The 17,237-nt window shown below is 37.4% G+C and overlaps 1 protein-coding gene across 1 annotated transcript in view; it reads right to left on the bottom strand.

Moving 5' to 3' along the window:
• The window catches only part of NALCN (sodium leak channel, non-selective), a 222,972-nt gene that overhangs the window by 57,209 nt on the left and 148,526 nt on the right, over positions 1-17,237 (bottom strand). Inside the window, exon 16 of the mRNA XM_056500515.1 lies at positions 756-892. Within this exon, the coding sequence (XP_056356490.1) occupies positions 756-892 (137 nt within the window). The remainder of the gene's footprint in view (positions 1-755; positions 893-17,237) is intronic.

Here is a 17,237-nt window from a genome sequence, read left to right on the forward strand (position 1 = left end):
TTCTGTCAGATTATTTTGACACCAAGGAAAAATAATTGTACTCTAACTGATTATCACAGATGCATAGAATGGTTTGGGTTGGAAGGGACCTTAGAGATCATCTTGTCCCATCCTGCCTGCCATGGGCGGGGACCACCTTCCTCTTGACCAGGTTGTTCAGAGCTCCAGCCAGCCTGGCCTTGAACACTTCCAGGGATGGAGCATCTACAACTTCTCTGGGCAACCTGTTCCAGTGCTTCCCCAGCATGATCAGTGAACATCTGATCTGTAGTTAAGGTAAGTTTCACAGGTTGTAACTATGCAAATACAATTATGGGATGAGATCATCGCAGGCTAACTGGTATTAGGTGATCTGTTTCATCCTCTCTAATGGTTTGCTGCCAGTTCACCCTAGCTTTAAAAACTACATGAGAATCCATTAGACTGCTAGTTGTCTATGTGAGCCAAGAAACTAAAATTCAAATAAAAGAGGAGAATCAACACACTTTTCTATTATATTGTACTTGTATCAGTTCTGATCAATCTAGCTGCTTTCATGAATAAAGTATAAGGAATGCTAGGATTGCTCTTCCCCAAAGGAAAGAAATGAGGTATATCCAAAATGCCCCATCTTTTGAATGCTTATGTTAATTCTGTTTCATTTCTTATTCTGAACTATCTGGCTAAGACACAAGAAAAAAAAAAGTTAAATATTTTGTCTGTTTTGTGGCCCCAGAAAAGTTTACAGCATGCTAATAAAGGCAATATTTCAATACCTTATTTTTGGAACTGTGAAATCTGAAGGAAGCTTCGAGATTTTCACCATTTGTGGCCTGTTTGGAAATTTTTCAAAGATGCGTAGACGCAAGGGAAGCTTCTCCTTTGTATCTGCATTAGCTTCACTTTGCTTTAGCTGGAAACAAAGAAATAAAAAAAATAACAGAAAAGGAAATTTTGCTCTGTAATATCCCACTCATTTTTCAGAATTAAAATAATAACAACGGCAATCATCTAAAGAAACAGAAGATGGCAGCAAAGACCTACAGAAGGTAAATTTGATCCGTGTTAATGGCTTGTGCTAGAAGATTACAGATGCCTTACAATACCATGCCTTTAACTGAAAGACATAAAATGGGAGGATTGCTAATAATTTTAATTTTAAAATACAAAGCATATTTATGTCCTATTCAATATGCTTATTTCTATATTTTCCTCATAGATTCTAACACTTTCATTAAATAATCACCCATGATCTTTTCTTATTAGGCACATCTTCCTATATATGCTGACAGCTTTTTGAACCTCAAAGACAACACAGACTTTAAAAGGCAGGAATTTTAAGATAATACATCTCCCAGAACACAAATTAACAGGACAACTGCATTTAGATAAGTATTTTTACTAATGACAAAGGACTCAAAAGAATCCATCTACATCAGCAATACTTGGCTATGCATTTATAATTATCCACAAGCAGTTATTCAAAGGAATACACTCATCCAAATACAGAAAAGGCAGATACATCTATCTATATGGACAGGTGATGGCTAAATAAACTATGTAAGATAGACAGATATGATATACAGTTTTGATTCCTCAATACTGATTACCTTATGTAGTAATTTAGGTGTGTTATTGCAACAAAAAACCAAGTCAAAAATAAGCAGTGAAATTAATTTTTGCACTTTATTTTAAACTGTATGCTATTTCAGGAAGTATCCAACTGAAATTTCAATTCTTCTTTTCACCCCTGCTTGTAAGCAAAGGATTAGAAGCTTAAATTTTAAAAGACATTTTCACTATCAGCACCTGAAGGGAATACTGCTGATAGATATCAGCTACAGATTTTTACCGGGGCAATTGCCCAGGAATTCAAACAGAGCTTTAACTCTTATTTTCCCTGCCTAGTGAAATGCATGCTCCCTCATGCACACTATAGAAGAAAAACTGCTCTGCTGCACTGCCATGCTATCAGCAACATCACCACTTCCAGACACAGGACAGCTTAAACTGAAAATCAATTCATGATTGGTTGGATAGAAGTTGTCATGTGGACTGAAAACTGAAGAAAACTGAACAGCTACAAACAAAGACTAATGATTAATGGTAAAGCTGATTCAGAATAAAAGGGAAATGTTGCATAAATCTGTATTGTGTCCAGTCCTGTTTCACTGCTTTATTAATGATCCTTAAAAGGAAGAAACGATGACATTAGTGCACATGATATTAAAATGTGAGAAGTTGGAAATACCACATTGGACAAGGAAAAGGACACATTTAGAAACAGTGGCAGGAAATAAGACTGAAAAAATACTAGATAAAGAGTAGAAACTAAACAAGAACTTGGGCCTCAATATAGCATCAAAAGGCCAATTTGGGCACCAATTGCATTACCATCCAAAGGTTATGTTCACAACTAAGCTCTGTTGGTTAGATATTACAGAGGTATGAAAAATGATACAGAAGTTCCCAGTTCCTCTCTGTGCTGCATTGACGAGAAAATTTCTGGGTATGCAGTAATTTCTAAGTGCCATTTTACCATTTTCTCACTGACAAAACAAAATAGTGCTGAAGAAGCCATGAAACCAGGGGAGGGCTGTGTAAAACAATTGGGACAAGGGAGAAAAAGGAAGAGAAAGACCGAAGGGTCCAAATATTTATTCCCCATTGACCATAACTGATAACAAAGTAAGAGCAGGGGAGATGAAGTAAATTTATGTAAGAAATATTTGCAAACAAATTATTTCAAGAATACAGTAGTGCACACCAAATAAAGGAACGAGAGAACCAAATTCAGAAAAAGAATTTCTAGGATGAGAATAAAGATTACTAGCTTTATGAGGAAATCTCTGAGTGTTCAGAGAGATCTCCAGAGGGAAGTGCCTCATCATTTCAAAATCAGACTAGTCAGAACCCCTGAAATGTCAGAGTATTGCCAAAAGAAATCGTTCACTGAAAAGGAAATTAATTGGATAATCTAACAGGGCTTTTCTGTAACATTGTACTGTTGAAAGCTTTGGGAAGGGATTATTTTTAGAGGAAAAAAGGGTTTCCAGTTTCTGACACTTGTTTTTCAATAAGAAAACATTGCACAAATATGCATATTTTTGGTACAGACAATGTCACTTACAGCTATGAACCCCTGTTTTCATAAGTCAGTGTATAACAAAAGAGAGCACTGCAATGTTGTCTGAAGTCTTAGTGCAGAACAGAACAGGGAGAGCTTGAAAGCAGAAAACTGCATAGTTCAAAAGGTAAAGAAGGGGATAGGAGAATGATTTAAGATAGGCTTTAAAACAACCTAAAGTCATGGCAGTTCTATAGAATATCTCCAATTACTCATGCTGTGATAATATTACATATTGGGAAGTGTGAGGCATTTAGCTTCCCTGAGTTCTTCTCCAGGCACTTAGGGTGTAATTGTTGCTCCACATGACACACATCCTGTTTTGTATTGCTGCTTAGAACCTTTATATTTCAACTTTCTCTAACACTTGCCAAACATATATTTTTAAAGGCACAGGATTATTTGAAATGGGGCTGTGATGGTGCAGAATGTTTCTAGCAACAGCTTGACCCAAATAAACTCAAATAAAATATCTGGACATTTTTCTCTATGATTTTTAGATTTTACTACTCTTACTATTGACGAGGAAATATTCAACAATATTTTGTCAGCCTGGCCCAACTAAATTCTCTTCTGGATGGTAAAAAACATAAACATCTGTAAAGCCATTGAAGAAATTTTTGTCTATCTCACTGCTTACATGCTGCTTGAGTTTATAGGAGCAGATTTAATGGCACAACACATGAAGTACTACTCTAAACACATATCGGATGCACTTTTCCAAATAGCACCTAGATGGTGAGGAACGTCAGAGAGGATGTTTTAATTTGGGATTCCTGTGGCTGTTTGAATAATACTTACAGGTCCCTGAACACCAAGATCTCCCTGATCTGTTCACATAATTTTCTTAGATCTACACAAAAGACAGCTGTGAGAAAGCAGAGTTACAGGTGAAGAGATTGTTTGTGTGATCCTTTTCTCACAGAAAGGCATTATGGCCATGTCTCCTTTTGGTTTGGAGCAGTTTGTAGTCTGAATCACCAGGACTTACTGCCTTCTGGTTCAGTTTGTGTACTGTGTTGGTAAGCAAACCAGATTCTTCTTGGAGGAAACAAAACCACAGGCTCCACCTTGGCTACACAAAAATGCAGTCGAGGCTTAAGGATCACAAGCAATGGCAGGTCCTTAGGATGGCATTGAAACCCATGTGTGATGGGACAGGTAGTCCAGTGTGAGACTCAATCTGTTCTGAAGAAAACCCTTCTGACCACACACACTGTGAATGGGGTGGCAGCAGACAATGCTTTATTGCACCAATTCTCTCCAATGACACAGGTGTTATGTGGTATAGTCTCAACCACACTACTTATTGCAGCTTCAGTTGTAAATTTATTTTTGACTTCAAGGCTTCCTTACAAAAATGTGATTGCCAAAATTACCTTTAGTATAATTAAGATCTGGGCCCTTAGAAATCAGGAGAACCTGTAAGTGCTTGTCCTAAATACAGACAGTAGGATGAAAGGTGGAAAGTGGACGACTGTGAAAGGCAGGGCACCATAAAGGAGACAGCAGATAATGACTGTGAATGAGAAAAAGGGTCACCCAAATAGTAATCACTGTAAATGTGGTCAGGGTGAAAGCAGTGAGTTCTTTTAAAGTGCATAGCACAATTCCTTTAACAGCAGAGTTGCTGAAAAATCACTAGAGAATTGGAATGAGACAATCATCAGGAGCTGATTAGAAGAGCTGCATTTCCATAATTTCTCCCTGAGTTTGGCAGAAGAGACACGGCACAGTGCATTTCAGATATTCAGGTGAATGCAAGGCAGTGTCACACCTGCCCTCCAGCTGACATCCTCTCCTGTGGAAGCAGGATGTGAGAAGTGTCTGCACATGCAGAACTCTCATGGTTTTCTCAGGTGGAAGCTGACAGCCTGAAAGGTGGAAGTGCTCCAGGGTCTGGTAATATGACCAAGATCACTTGAACAGTTCAAAGGGCAAACTAACATGAGTATCTCATAATGCCACCAATTTGCATTCAGGGACAGAAACAACCTCAAAAGTATTGATCTTGCCAAAACAAATCAAAAGCTCAAATTTAACACAGTCTATGAATTTCTAAGACATCGACACTTTGGTGTGAACATGTTAAAGGAGATACAGAATTAACCATACCCTAACCATCATGGGTAGGGTAAGACCCACCCATTCTAATTTTTTGTTTTGTTCTCTATTCATTTAGTTCTGATCATGGAAGAGGAGCCAGTAACATCCAAAACTGAAAGAGTGAAAGATGCAGATGCAGTTTTCATATGGTGTATGAGGCAAGTGTATGTGAAATTCACTTAAACACTCTGTAAGTATTTCAATGAAATCACATGATTTTAAAAAATATACAGCAATGCTCTAACTCTTTTGTTCTAGTTGACAGGCTGAAATTAATCATTCCAAATTAAAAGCTTTGCCACTGATGTCCACAAAACCTATTTAGGAACTGGCCAGCTGCCCAGAATAATTTCATGGTGACTGAAAAGTTCAAACCTTTTGCCAAAGTTCAGGAGGTCTCACTAGAGGATGATTTTAAATTAATATTGTTTTGGTACATTACAGTGCACTGCTAAATATCAACATTTTTCAAATCTCTTTTGCAAATCTTCTTTAGGGGCTGTATTTGAAGAATAAAATGGCAATACAGCATCTGCATTGCATACTTAGCAGGACATCATGTGCTCCAACACCAAACACTTTGAGCTAAAGAGTGCACGTGGATGAAAGACATTACAAACTGATACCAGCACCCAACCAACAGCTTTGCAGAATTTTTTATTCATTAGATCTCAGATTTACTATCACCTTTGTCTTGTAAAAAGGAGCTTTGACTAAAACCCAGGCAATTAGCATTAAATGACATTTATTAAAAAACTGAAAATCAGAAAGGCAGATTAAAAGAGCTTATTTTGTCCTTTCTGTTATTCTGAAATCCTGGCAGATTTTTGGACATAAATTATTATTATATTATTATTATTATATATTAAAGGAAAATATGCATATGGGTAAGCTGTCACACCACACACTCAGATTTGGCATTTAGTTGTAAAATCATTTTTGTACCTGCATTTGATTTAAAATTCAACACACATCAAATGTTCAGTTACTATTATTTACACCTGCAATTTCATTTATAATGAAGAAAAATGTTGATTTTGTTTGAGCACCCTGCACCATGAAATACAAGGAAGGTAAAATCAACATGGAAATTATGTGTCAAAAATTGAATATACTGGATAAATAGAATTTGGGTTAAACTTACACTCGCAGCCTTAAAAAGAAGTATTTATGAAGTGTAGATCTTATTAGTATGTCTACAGTGCTATATAAAAGACTAACAAAAATCTAACCCCTTGCCTAAAGTCACATGGCACATGGTGACTTCAAGCCATAATATTAATCTCTTGGTTTCTCTAGGCCCTATGTAGTGGCCATAAGATATAATTACACCAGTTATTTTTCTCCAGGTTTTCCAATTCTTCAAGGCATCTGAAACAACATGTGAGCTTTTGTGTGTAATTCCCCTGCACAGAACTTTTGTAGGATGACATTTGGATTGTGCATTGCCTAATTTAGAGGCAGTCTGGTGGCAGGTGGGAGAGCAATACCAAACTGGTGGAGCCTTGTCTCTTCTTTCCTTGAAAGCAGTCTCTCAATAAAATACTACTTGAACTATATCAAAATATTGTCTGGAATAAAGAACCAGGAGCTACAGGAGAGAGCCAGCAGTGAGGAAAGAGTTTTGCAGCATGCACAGACAAGGGTTCAGTGTCTAAGCTTGCTCTCTTGTCCTCTTTTACTGCTCAGATGACCAGTAGTGAATTTTGCCCTTTGGGTTCATCTAAACAAAGGGGACGTTGCAAGCAATAGAAATTTTTCCCATGTAGGTATGGTTAAAAGAACTTAAATTGATTTTGGAACCATGTTCAGCACTGGCATGAGGAACTTTCAGTGAAATATACCAGAAGCTACCATCACAATGGTGCTGGCATTCAGAGTAGAGACTGCACTGTTGATAATGTAAGAGTAAAATAAACTGAGAAAGTTCCTGGCAGATGGAGGAACCAGACCACATGCATTTCTCATCAGCAGAAGATCTGTTTTTTAATAAACAACTTCTCTCTGTAGCAGGGTCTATATGCTGTGTGTCGTATGGTTTGGTGCTGTGACTGCTGTGTCCTAGCTGTTCATTTAGATAACTTTTTCTTCAGTTTTGCATTAAGTCTTCCAAATTTAACAGATATTGAGTAAGATTTCACAATGTGAGATTTTTAATAACTTCCTTCCAATAATTGTAGCTCCTATCAGTTCTTCAGGAAGAAATGCTGCTGACAAAATATGATTCCAATTCAAATAGTGGAAAACTTATCTAGCACAATTTGGCTAAGATGCAGTCTGTTTATCTAAAAGAAGACAGGAATCCAAATTTTCACAGTTTCTCTGCAATCAACTGAGATAAAGAAGATACATTTTTCAGAGCTATTCCTTCGTACCAACTACAGACTGGCAAACATTGCTACATGGTTTACACTTTACCCTTTTTTCCAAATATTTTTGCCTCTGCAGGGGCAAGTATTATACAATTCAAAGTAAATGGGTAATCCAAGATTCTATGTAGTCAGAGTTTGTAATCAGGCCCCAGGAACGTACTTACCAGAACAGATTAAACCTTCTTGCCTTTAAACTGAAGTAGCCATCTAAATTCATTTAGTCATGAGTTTTTTTTAATAGCCAAAAGTGATGAAGAGACACTTTTAGAGCTCAGTTCAGATCTTGGGTTGGCTATTTATTTCAGATATTTACTTTTTTTCCATTGACTAAATAGGGAACTTGAATCCAGTATGTTCCTTAAATCAGATGCCTCACTCCCAAAGTTAGGCAGGATGAATCCAGGCCACAGAACCTATGATAGCATTTATCTCAGGTAATGACAGTCCTCCAACTGGGAAGTGAGCTGTACAATCAACTAGGCACTTATATCCAACTGGAAAAGGTATCTCCAGATACTGGCTCATCCCATACTAACACATAAGTGAGACAAGCAAGATGGACTGTCACCTCAGGGCAACTCCTTCACTGAATACAGGGGCAGTGTAAAGCTACAGCTGTACCAGTATGGGGTATGGGCCTGAGAACAGGAATAAGATCACCCATTGTGCTATACTGTCAGTAAGACTGACTGCATGCTTTTTGCCTTGCTAACACTCTCCCTGATGGTGCCCGAGCACAGCCTGGCACTGATCCCCACTGGACGTGCTCCCTGCAGGCAGTATGGGCACTTCCTTTTGGGAGAGGAAGATCACTTTGCTGTATGTACAAGCCAGGCTGTGCCAGCTGGCCAGCTTTAAGGACAGAGAGCACATCCTGGACAGCTTTCTCTCTCGATTCAGATTGGCTAAATTGCTATCTTTGGGAAGATGCTCCAGTGTAAGGAAGATAAAACAGTTTATAGATTCATAGAATCATTTAGATTGGAAAAGCCCTCTAAGAGCTAACACTGTCAACATTTAGCTTAGATAAGATAAACCACACCTTTATTTTAAAACAGTTCAGGGGTAGGTAAATATTTTGATGGATAGTTTAAAACAGATAATGAAAATGGAACATAAATTTAATGCTAACATGCCTTTTAATAGCTATTTCACATATAAATGCCATAAAAATATGAAAAATATTATTTTCATATTCATTCTTTTTCTCTTGGGATAAGTAGCAGATACATTTTTGTTTCCATACAAAGGTTAGTGAATTACAAAAAAATATGCATTATAATAGAAAATGTATTACATGCTCCATTTCAATAGGGGAAACTTCTTGAGACTTCATGTAAATTAGGTATCATTATTTCTTATGAGCTATGTATGTGATGAACAACAAGCAACTAAAATATTTTCAAGTGTACACAAGCACAAGATGTATGAATTCTGCTCTTGCACAAATGTAACCATTCAATATTGACTAGTTACAATGTGTTCATCTTCAAAATTCAGGGTAAAATTCATTACAACTTGAAAGGGTGCTTCTGCACGGGAAGCAAACAAATTACCATTGCAAGACAATACAGAGACTCCTAATATATGCTTTCCTATTCTAGTTTCTACACAAAGAAAGATTCCTGCAGATAGCTTTCCAAATGGTCCTTATCTAAATGTGGCTGAGACACACATCTTCATCTGCCCTGCCACATTCACAGGAAAACAGAGCCAATCTGGGAAACTGTAATTGTGGGCAGACCTTCAAAGGTTCTCACCACAGGCAGCTCCCATTTATGTAAAAAAGAGCTGAAGACACTCAGTGAACCAGGTCGTGATTGACTGAGGAAGTCACCATCTTGACTTTCTATCAGGATACAGACAGCAAGAGGTATTTAAAATACTGAAGAGCAGAGAGTCATAAGGATAAATGACTCAACCTGCAGAGAATGTGTATATCCCTGCCCATAGGAAGATAACTTTACCTCTTAGGTCCTCTTAGTACCTGAGCATAGAAAGCCTGAAATTTTTCCCATACATGCAAAACTTAGATTCCATGTGATTTGTATAGGCTGCTCTGTGCATTGTATGGGGTATTACATACGACAAATCACCACTAATCTGGAAGGGACAGAAGGCATACCCAACGTGACTCACTACTTAGTTTCCTTTGCAGTGGCTGACATGGGGCTGTTTTGCATTCTCACTGCAAGCAGTGCTGACAACACAGGGATGTTCTCCTTATTGTTCTGCAGCACTTCAACAGAATCAAGGCCTCTTCTGCCTCTCACCTCACTCCACCAGCGAGGAGGCTGGGGATGCACAAGAGGCTGGCAGCTGACCCCAGCTGACCAAAGGGATATTCCAGACCATATGGGATCCTGCTCAATATATAAAGCTGGGGAAAGAAGAAGGATGGGGGGATGTTGGGAATGATGGTGTCTCTCTTCCCAAGCCAACATTACATGTGATGGAAAATGGCTTTCCTAGGGATGTCTGCACACCTGCCTGCCCATGGGAAGTAGTGAATGAATCCTTATTTTGCTTTGCTTGCATATTATGGATTTTGCTTTGCCTATTAAACTGTGTGTATCTCAATCCATGAGTTTTTTCACTTTTACTCTTCTGATCCTTAGAGTGAGAGAGTAACTGTGTGGCTGGGGTTAAACCTTGACACATACCTTTGAACCTAATTCCAATTTTCAATCCAAGCTATATGATCCATATGAATTTGTGAGTACTGCCTGAGGTGGAAACAGTTTTGTGTAGATGCTGAAAAATATTTGCCACAGACTGTGATGTAGGTGCTTGTGCAGCAGATGGCATTTTGTTTCTGTTGGCTGTGGCAATGCAAACCTGTGTTTCCTTCTTTTGAGGTGTGCTGTGGTGTGTTTGGACACTCTTAAAATGGACACTTTGCTGGCACAGGCCAATATTACACTATCTTCTAACACACAAATGATCTCTACAAAGACCAAAAAGATGACCTACTGTAGTTAGGATAAGAATATTTAATTTGAAACATGGAACACAATTCAGATGAGACACCAGATAAATATTCCTAAAAATCCAGTTACATAAGTATCAAATGTGATAATGAGTTCATTATTCTTGCTCTTGTTCACAGGAGTAAGCAAACATCAACCACAATGCACAGTACTTTTGTACTTTTTTTCCAAGTGCTTTTATTATAAATTATCTTATGCATTTGTTTCCTTAAATGTATTCAGTTAAATATACATGTGGCTGTACATTTGATCTGATCTCCACGTAATTGGATTTGTTTGGGATTGCCACATTGGTGAGGGTCTTCAGAGAGGCCACAGAATTTTTTTTCTGTAATCTAGTTCTAGAGAATATAAAGGAACACTCTTCACAAAGAGACCTAGTAACAAGACAAGAAGCAAAGAATAAGCCATTTGCTTAATGATAAAGAGTCTCTCTAGATAGAACAAAGCAATTCTTCATTATGAAGACAACCACTGGAATAAGTTGCCTGGACAAGCCAAGGAAATTTTATCACTGGAGATGTCCTGGAGCTGACCTGATAGGACTCAGGATAACCTCATCTAATGGCCTGCTTTCAATACAGGCTGGACCAGGTGCTCTTCAGAACAGACTTTTCTATGATTCTATGATTTGCTGATAGCTATGAACTGCAGGACAACAGATGCTCTTCAGTTTTACTGTTGAGCATAGGCATACATCATCTCTTATTGACTCCTGCTTTTCTTCAAATCATTACTGGGCCCTATTAGATTCTCTGAGAAGATAACGAAAATAACTTAGATTTGAGATTTGAGCATATATAGTGGAATAATTTTTACAATCAAATATCTTTTCTTATAAAATATAACTGAACTTGAGAAAAAATTCACAGATGCAGCTGAGGCCATAATCCAGGACATTTCTTGAAACAGAAGAGATTTTGTCTTCACACAAATTAGCTGCCCCTTGCCTTTTCGTGTATGGTTGGTTTGTTCATTTTGAACTTGAGGCAGAACATTTGATTTGACACAAGTGGCCTGAGTTTTAGATTCATTACAGTTTACTCAGTATTTTTATAGATTTTTTTTACAGTACAGAAATTCAGAAAGAAGATTTATTTTACTAAAGGACACGCAGAGACAAACCTATACAAGTGGCAACTGGGAGGTCACAAAGGGTGTTCCAAACTACTTCTGAAGCCTTCTTGGTTGGGCTAGATGAAAACAAAAATAATTTGATGTTCCTGGCTGCCCTTTTTTCCACACAGGTTGGCTGATGAAATTTTAGCCAGGGCTAGATTCCTGAGTGCTGTTATTCCCTTTCACAAGAGATGGAGATTGCTTTCTTTGTGTCCTTGCAGTTACAGACTTTTTCTTTAACGAGAAAGATGTGTAAGAATTCTCCATTCTGAAACAGTGTTCCCACTCATTGGATATTATGCAGGAAAACCCTGCAGGCTTCCTCCTCTTCTGTGACTTTTTAAAAGAGTGCCCAGTCCATTCTTGAGAAACTATAAAAGGAGAAATCCTCTGAATTCTAAGTGGAAGTGACTGTCTTAGACTCAGGTTCCAAAAATTTGCAGTAAAAATATAATTAGTCAATTCTTCTAAGCTGCTAGATCTTTTTAATGAAGCAGAAATTAAACCTCATGCAAAGGCCAGGCCTCTACTTTTTTTCAAGAATGCAGAAGTTAATTACAATGTGTACATAAGTGCATAGATTCACAGGCTCCTATGGGCCTAAAACACAGCTCAGAAGAGGCAATGCAGACCTCTGTGGCACAGCAGGGCACAAAGGCAAAGTCAGCCTGGATTTTCAAGAATCCAACTGCTATCAAAATAACTAGCAATGCTACATAAGCCCTTCATTCCAAACTGCTGCAGGACTGTCCTTAATTCAGAGGAAGCGCATCTAGAATCACCTATGTGCCATGACAAGCACTTGCATTTTCCTTTGCTATCAACTAAATAAAGCAAAAAATAAAGATTATATGAGTTCCTGGCGATACAAAACCTAGGTAAGCATTGTATTCCCTGGTGATATACATGAAGCAGCAGAAGCTTACATTTACATTTGTGTTACTGCTATTCCCACACTCAAAGCAAACATAACTCCCATCCCTTCTCCTTGAAAAATCTGTGCTTTGAATATGATCCTTGGCTAGAATATTCAAAGGTCTCTATTTTATAACATTTTATGTCATAAAACTTCCCTCCTTGAAGTGTTTGAGTTTTTTTTGACAGATTGCATATACCAGGAATTGGCAACTTCTGAATTAATACTTAGGTGTTTATTTCACCATTGCGAATAAAACACATCACCCAGAATTTGTGATCCATTGATGCAGTTTTTAAAAAAGGCGATGGATGAGGTAAGAGGTAGGAAAAAAATTCAAACAACACTGGTGTCCAGAAGTTACAGCAAAGGGACTTTCAAAACTTTCTTAGTTATTAAAAAAAGAAATAGTCTAGCATGAGTAGTTTTCCAGATGACCTTATTTTCCAGCCTTGAAAGGTTGCCTTGTCTTCTAGAAATTGACACAGTTTCTGTAATGCCTACTGCTTCTGAAATAGTGCCTATTTAAATGTTCTGCATATGTCCTAGGAACAGGGGACCAACTTGAATTTTGTGAAAATTCTATATTCCCTCTATGATGAAAAGAAGGATTTTATGTAGTACATAAATTTCAGTGTGGAACCATTACTGTACTTTTCATTGATTAATGAAATGTGCTTGACACTTATCTTCCCTGCCACTTGTTAAAAATCCATTCACATGGAATCAGATATAATGAAAAGGTAATTCATTTTTATTCTATTTTATAGTTATTTCCCATTTAGAATTACCTCAAGCACTGTTCTCAGAATAAAAATACTCTGGAGGCAAGTAACTCTAACTAAGCTTAAAAAAGCTCCTTGATTTTCACACACAAATTCACATATATAAAATTTTATGCCAAATGTGTTTAAATTAGATATACCAATTATAACACCTTACTCACACAACATGTTCATGAAAAATCCCTATGCTGAAAATCCCACTTTAATGCAGAAGCCTCAGCACACAAAATTTGGAAGTGATGCAACTGCTGAAATTGTCCTTGGTATCTTCCTGGATCTTCTGAATGCTTGGAGGTGCTGGGTGAAAGGCACAGGGCTCCAGCAATGTACTCTGACCAAATGTGTTCAGCACCCCAAATCCTGTCTTTCCCTCCTCTACTGATAGACAAAATGTCAGTTCTGAGGTATCACTCAACACAGCATTTGGAGCCATGTACTTGAAAAGCCAATTACCAGTTTTTGACCTGTCATTGTTCGTGGTATCAATTAAAAGCAGTAGTAAATTATGTGCTCTGGTTTTATTTAATAAGAGTTGGGGGAGAGGGAGCAGAGGGGAAAAAAAGTTCTTTCACACTGAAGAGTAAAACTGGGTCATAAAGTGTGAGTGTGGTTTTGCTCCTCACTGAATAAAGGAGTTGTTAATAGGTCTGTCAAAATGATATTTGCATTTCCAGGATAGTGAGACTCATTGCTATTAACATCAGAACTGTCTTCTGAATGAATAAGGACTTTATCTGGATGGCCTGGACTTCCCCTATAAACACCTTGCTTTCAAATACTAAGCTACCTCAGCAGTAAAAATATCTGAGGAGAGCAAGTGAAGACAAAGGGAAAACAATTAAATCCATGAAAAACAGGACCAGTAAAGCATGAACAAGCTAGCTGCATGCACGGAGACAGGACTTCCTAGTATGTTTTCTATTATTGAATTCTTGTTAAAAGCAAAATAAGAAAACTTTCAAGAAAAGATGTTACAGAAATTCTGTCCTAGTGATTTCACATGCTGAGTTATTTACTTTTTAAAAACAACAATAAAAGAGGGAAAGGAAAGACAGAGCATTAAGGAAGCATTTGACTGGAATGACAACATCACAGGCTGGAGGGCATCAAATGAAAAAATCAAGTGGAAGGCTCATTAGTTGAAAAAGAAGTGTCGTTTCACAAGGTGCATTTTAAAATTTATCTTTGCTACTGCAGTCAGTAAATGCTAGAATATACACATTTTTGAAAATAGATTTAACAGACAGGCAAGGAAAAAATCCATTGAGAACTACTAGAAGAACTACTAGACAAAGAAGCACCATGTTGGAGACTGAAGCTGCTGTGTCCCTAGATAGTGACTATCACTCAAATATGAAAAATCACCACAGAAAGAAATACCACTTTGTGATTTCCCATTTCTTGTGTTAGTCCCTAAACATTTTTTTTCTGGCCACTGTTATGAACTAGACATTGACCTAACAAGCCTTTGCTTTTGTTCAGCAGACCTGTTGGTTTATCCCAAGCCTAGAGACTCTTCCTCAGTAAGCTTCACAATAAATTTTTGTATTGGTATTTGGCACTGTTCTTTTTTTTTACCAGAAATGTATACGGTGAAATTCTACCAATCAGTGGTCACAAGGAACTGCCAAGCAATTGTGAACACCTTGGTTCCACTTCCAGGTGACACTGACAGTGATAGACCATAGTGCCAATAATGCTAAGGTTGCAGATTCAATCCCAGTATGGGCTATTTGCTGAAAGAGCTGGACTCCAGGATCCTTGTGAGTCCCTTCCAGCTCAGAATACTCTGTGATTTAGTGATATCATCAGAGCTGTTAGAGAAGTGTGACACTATGGGTTACTGTGATGCAAGAGGCTTTCTCTGATGTCAGCGACCATCATGTTGAATACCAACCAACACCACACTTAAGGAGAAGCAATTTTAGGGTAGATGTCTGAAAGGATTTATATTTAAACAAAGTACACCTAGGTTACCAAAATAAAAGTATTTATTAGGACAATCTGGAGCCATTATAAATAAGATATGTAGTTACTCCATATAATTTCATTACTGAAAATGGGTAAAATAATATTGTGGAATTAAGACATGCTAAATGGAGGGTGGGGGGAAGTGCTAAACAGAAGGAAGCTCATTAAAGGCACTATTGGAGATGTTAAGGATTTAAGGATTTTGTTTTAAAGAAGAATATAAAGCATACACATACATTTTCAAGATTTGGGAATATATTCAGCACTTTCATAAAATTGGCATGATTTTTCAAGGGATCTGTTGTTGTTCAGCAAACTGAAAAAATTGGTCACTTTGAAAAACTCTATATTTGACAAATTTGTTGTGTGTGGATGCCTGTGTGCACACCTGCACTGCCATATGCATATGTACCAAAGATATTTGATGGACCTGAAATGGAGAAAATCTTTAATGATTCTAAAATGGTTGGGACATATGAGTATGTCTGTGTAGTTACAAAACCACAGGCTGCTTGTATTAGAAAGCAAAAATATATACTAATTTTTCATGGTAAACAGATCCAAAATATACATTTAGGATATCATAATCAGATGCACAGAATTGAAAAACAAGAATCTGCAAGTACACTCAGGATGTCTAAAATTTCTTAGACTGTTTTCAAAGAACATGGAAACAACTGCAGAAAGAAGAGCTTGTCCTGACATTTTGATCGGTGCTTTTTTGCCCTGAAAATAATTCCTTGTACTACTGCCTAGAGGGTACCTCATCCTCCCTGAATTCATGTTATTTTTAGTGCAGAATGGAATGTAGCACATTGCAAGCTTTTTAACTACCCCAAGGCACTGACTGTATAACCAAAATATATTTGATTTAGAGGATTTTTGTATGTTTTAGGAAACAAGTACTAAGACTTTTTACTATTTTTCACCCTGGCGAAGGAGTTGGACCAGATAATCTTCCAACCCTAATGATTCTCTAATCTCATTGTGAATGATCCTGTGACTTTCTACTGCCCCTGCTCATGCTTAGTCCAAATTGTTACATTACTGTGAGCTTAGGGAGAGCCAGGGGAATTCCCACATATATGCATAAAAATAAGAATTCTCAGTCACACCTTAAAGATAAAAACGTATTTGCTGAAATTATTACCATCTTTTACAAATTGCAACTTTCAACAAGTTTCCAAAAATACTCTTTTTCCACTTATTTTCACTAATCCTTAAATGCATTACATTAAGTCAGTTTTTCAAGGCAAACACATTTGAAACAAAAAGAAAATATGAGTGGTGCCAAATATAAACGTACATCACATTATGGCTGTCATGGAGAAAATCTTTACAACTCCTGAACTCCTATATAAACGGCAGCTTCAGCAAATGAGCTAGGCAAGTTTGATCTAGGATTGAACTAGAAAATAATTTTATTCCGACATCAGGAAGGATTTAGAGAAGCTTGATGTGGATCTGTTGGATCTGCAGATTCCAATTTAAAGATTAAAAATAACAGACAGTATTAACAGTTTAAGCTCCTAGAGTTATTACAAGTACCTTGGTTATATTTTCTCAACTCTTAGATACACATTAAGAAAAAGCTTTTGTTTTTGTACTGTAATTCAATTAGCCTTCATACCAGACAAGCTTTCTTCTCCTGCCAGAACCAAGGTTAAGTAAAACTTGATCTCCCTCATTCATGGCACTGGAGAACATGGACTTCAGTTTGGCTGACAGTCAGATTTTAACTCATCTTCTTTCTATGACCAGTTCTGCTGAATACACGTTTATGCTAGCCCTCACCTCTGCAAGGCTCTCACAGGGGCTTAATTATCAAGTCTTCTTGACAAAAACTAATGGATGAATGCAGAAATATTTATT

This window comes from Oenanthe melanoleuca, chromosome 1 (genome assembly GCF_029582105.1).
Source record: "Oenanthe melanoleuca isolate GR-GAL-2019-014 chromosome 1, OMel1.0, whole genome shotgun sequence".
NCBI lineage: Eukaryota > Metazoa > Chordata > Aves > Passeriformes > Muscicapidae > Oenanthe > Oenanthe melanoleuca.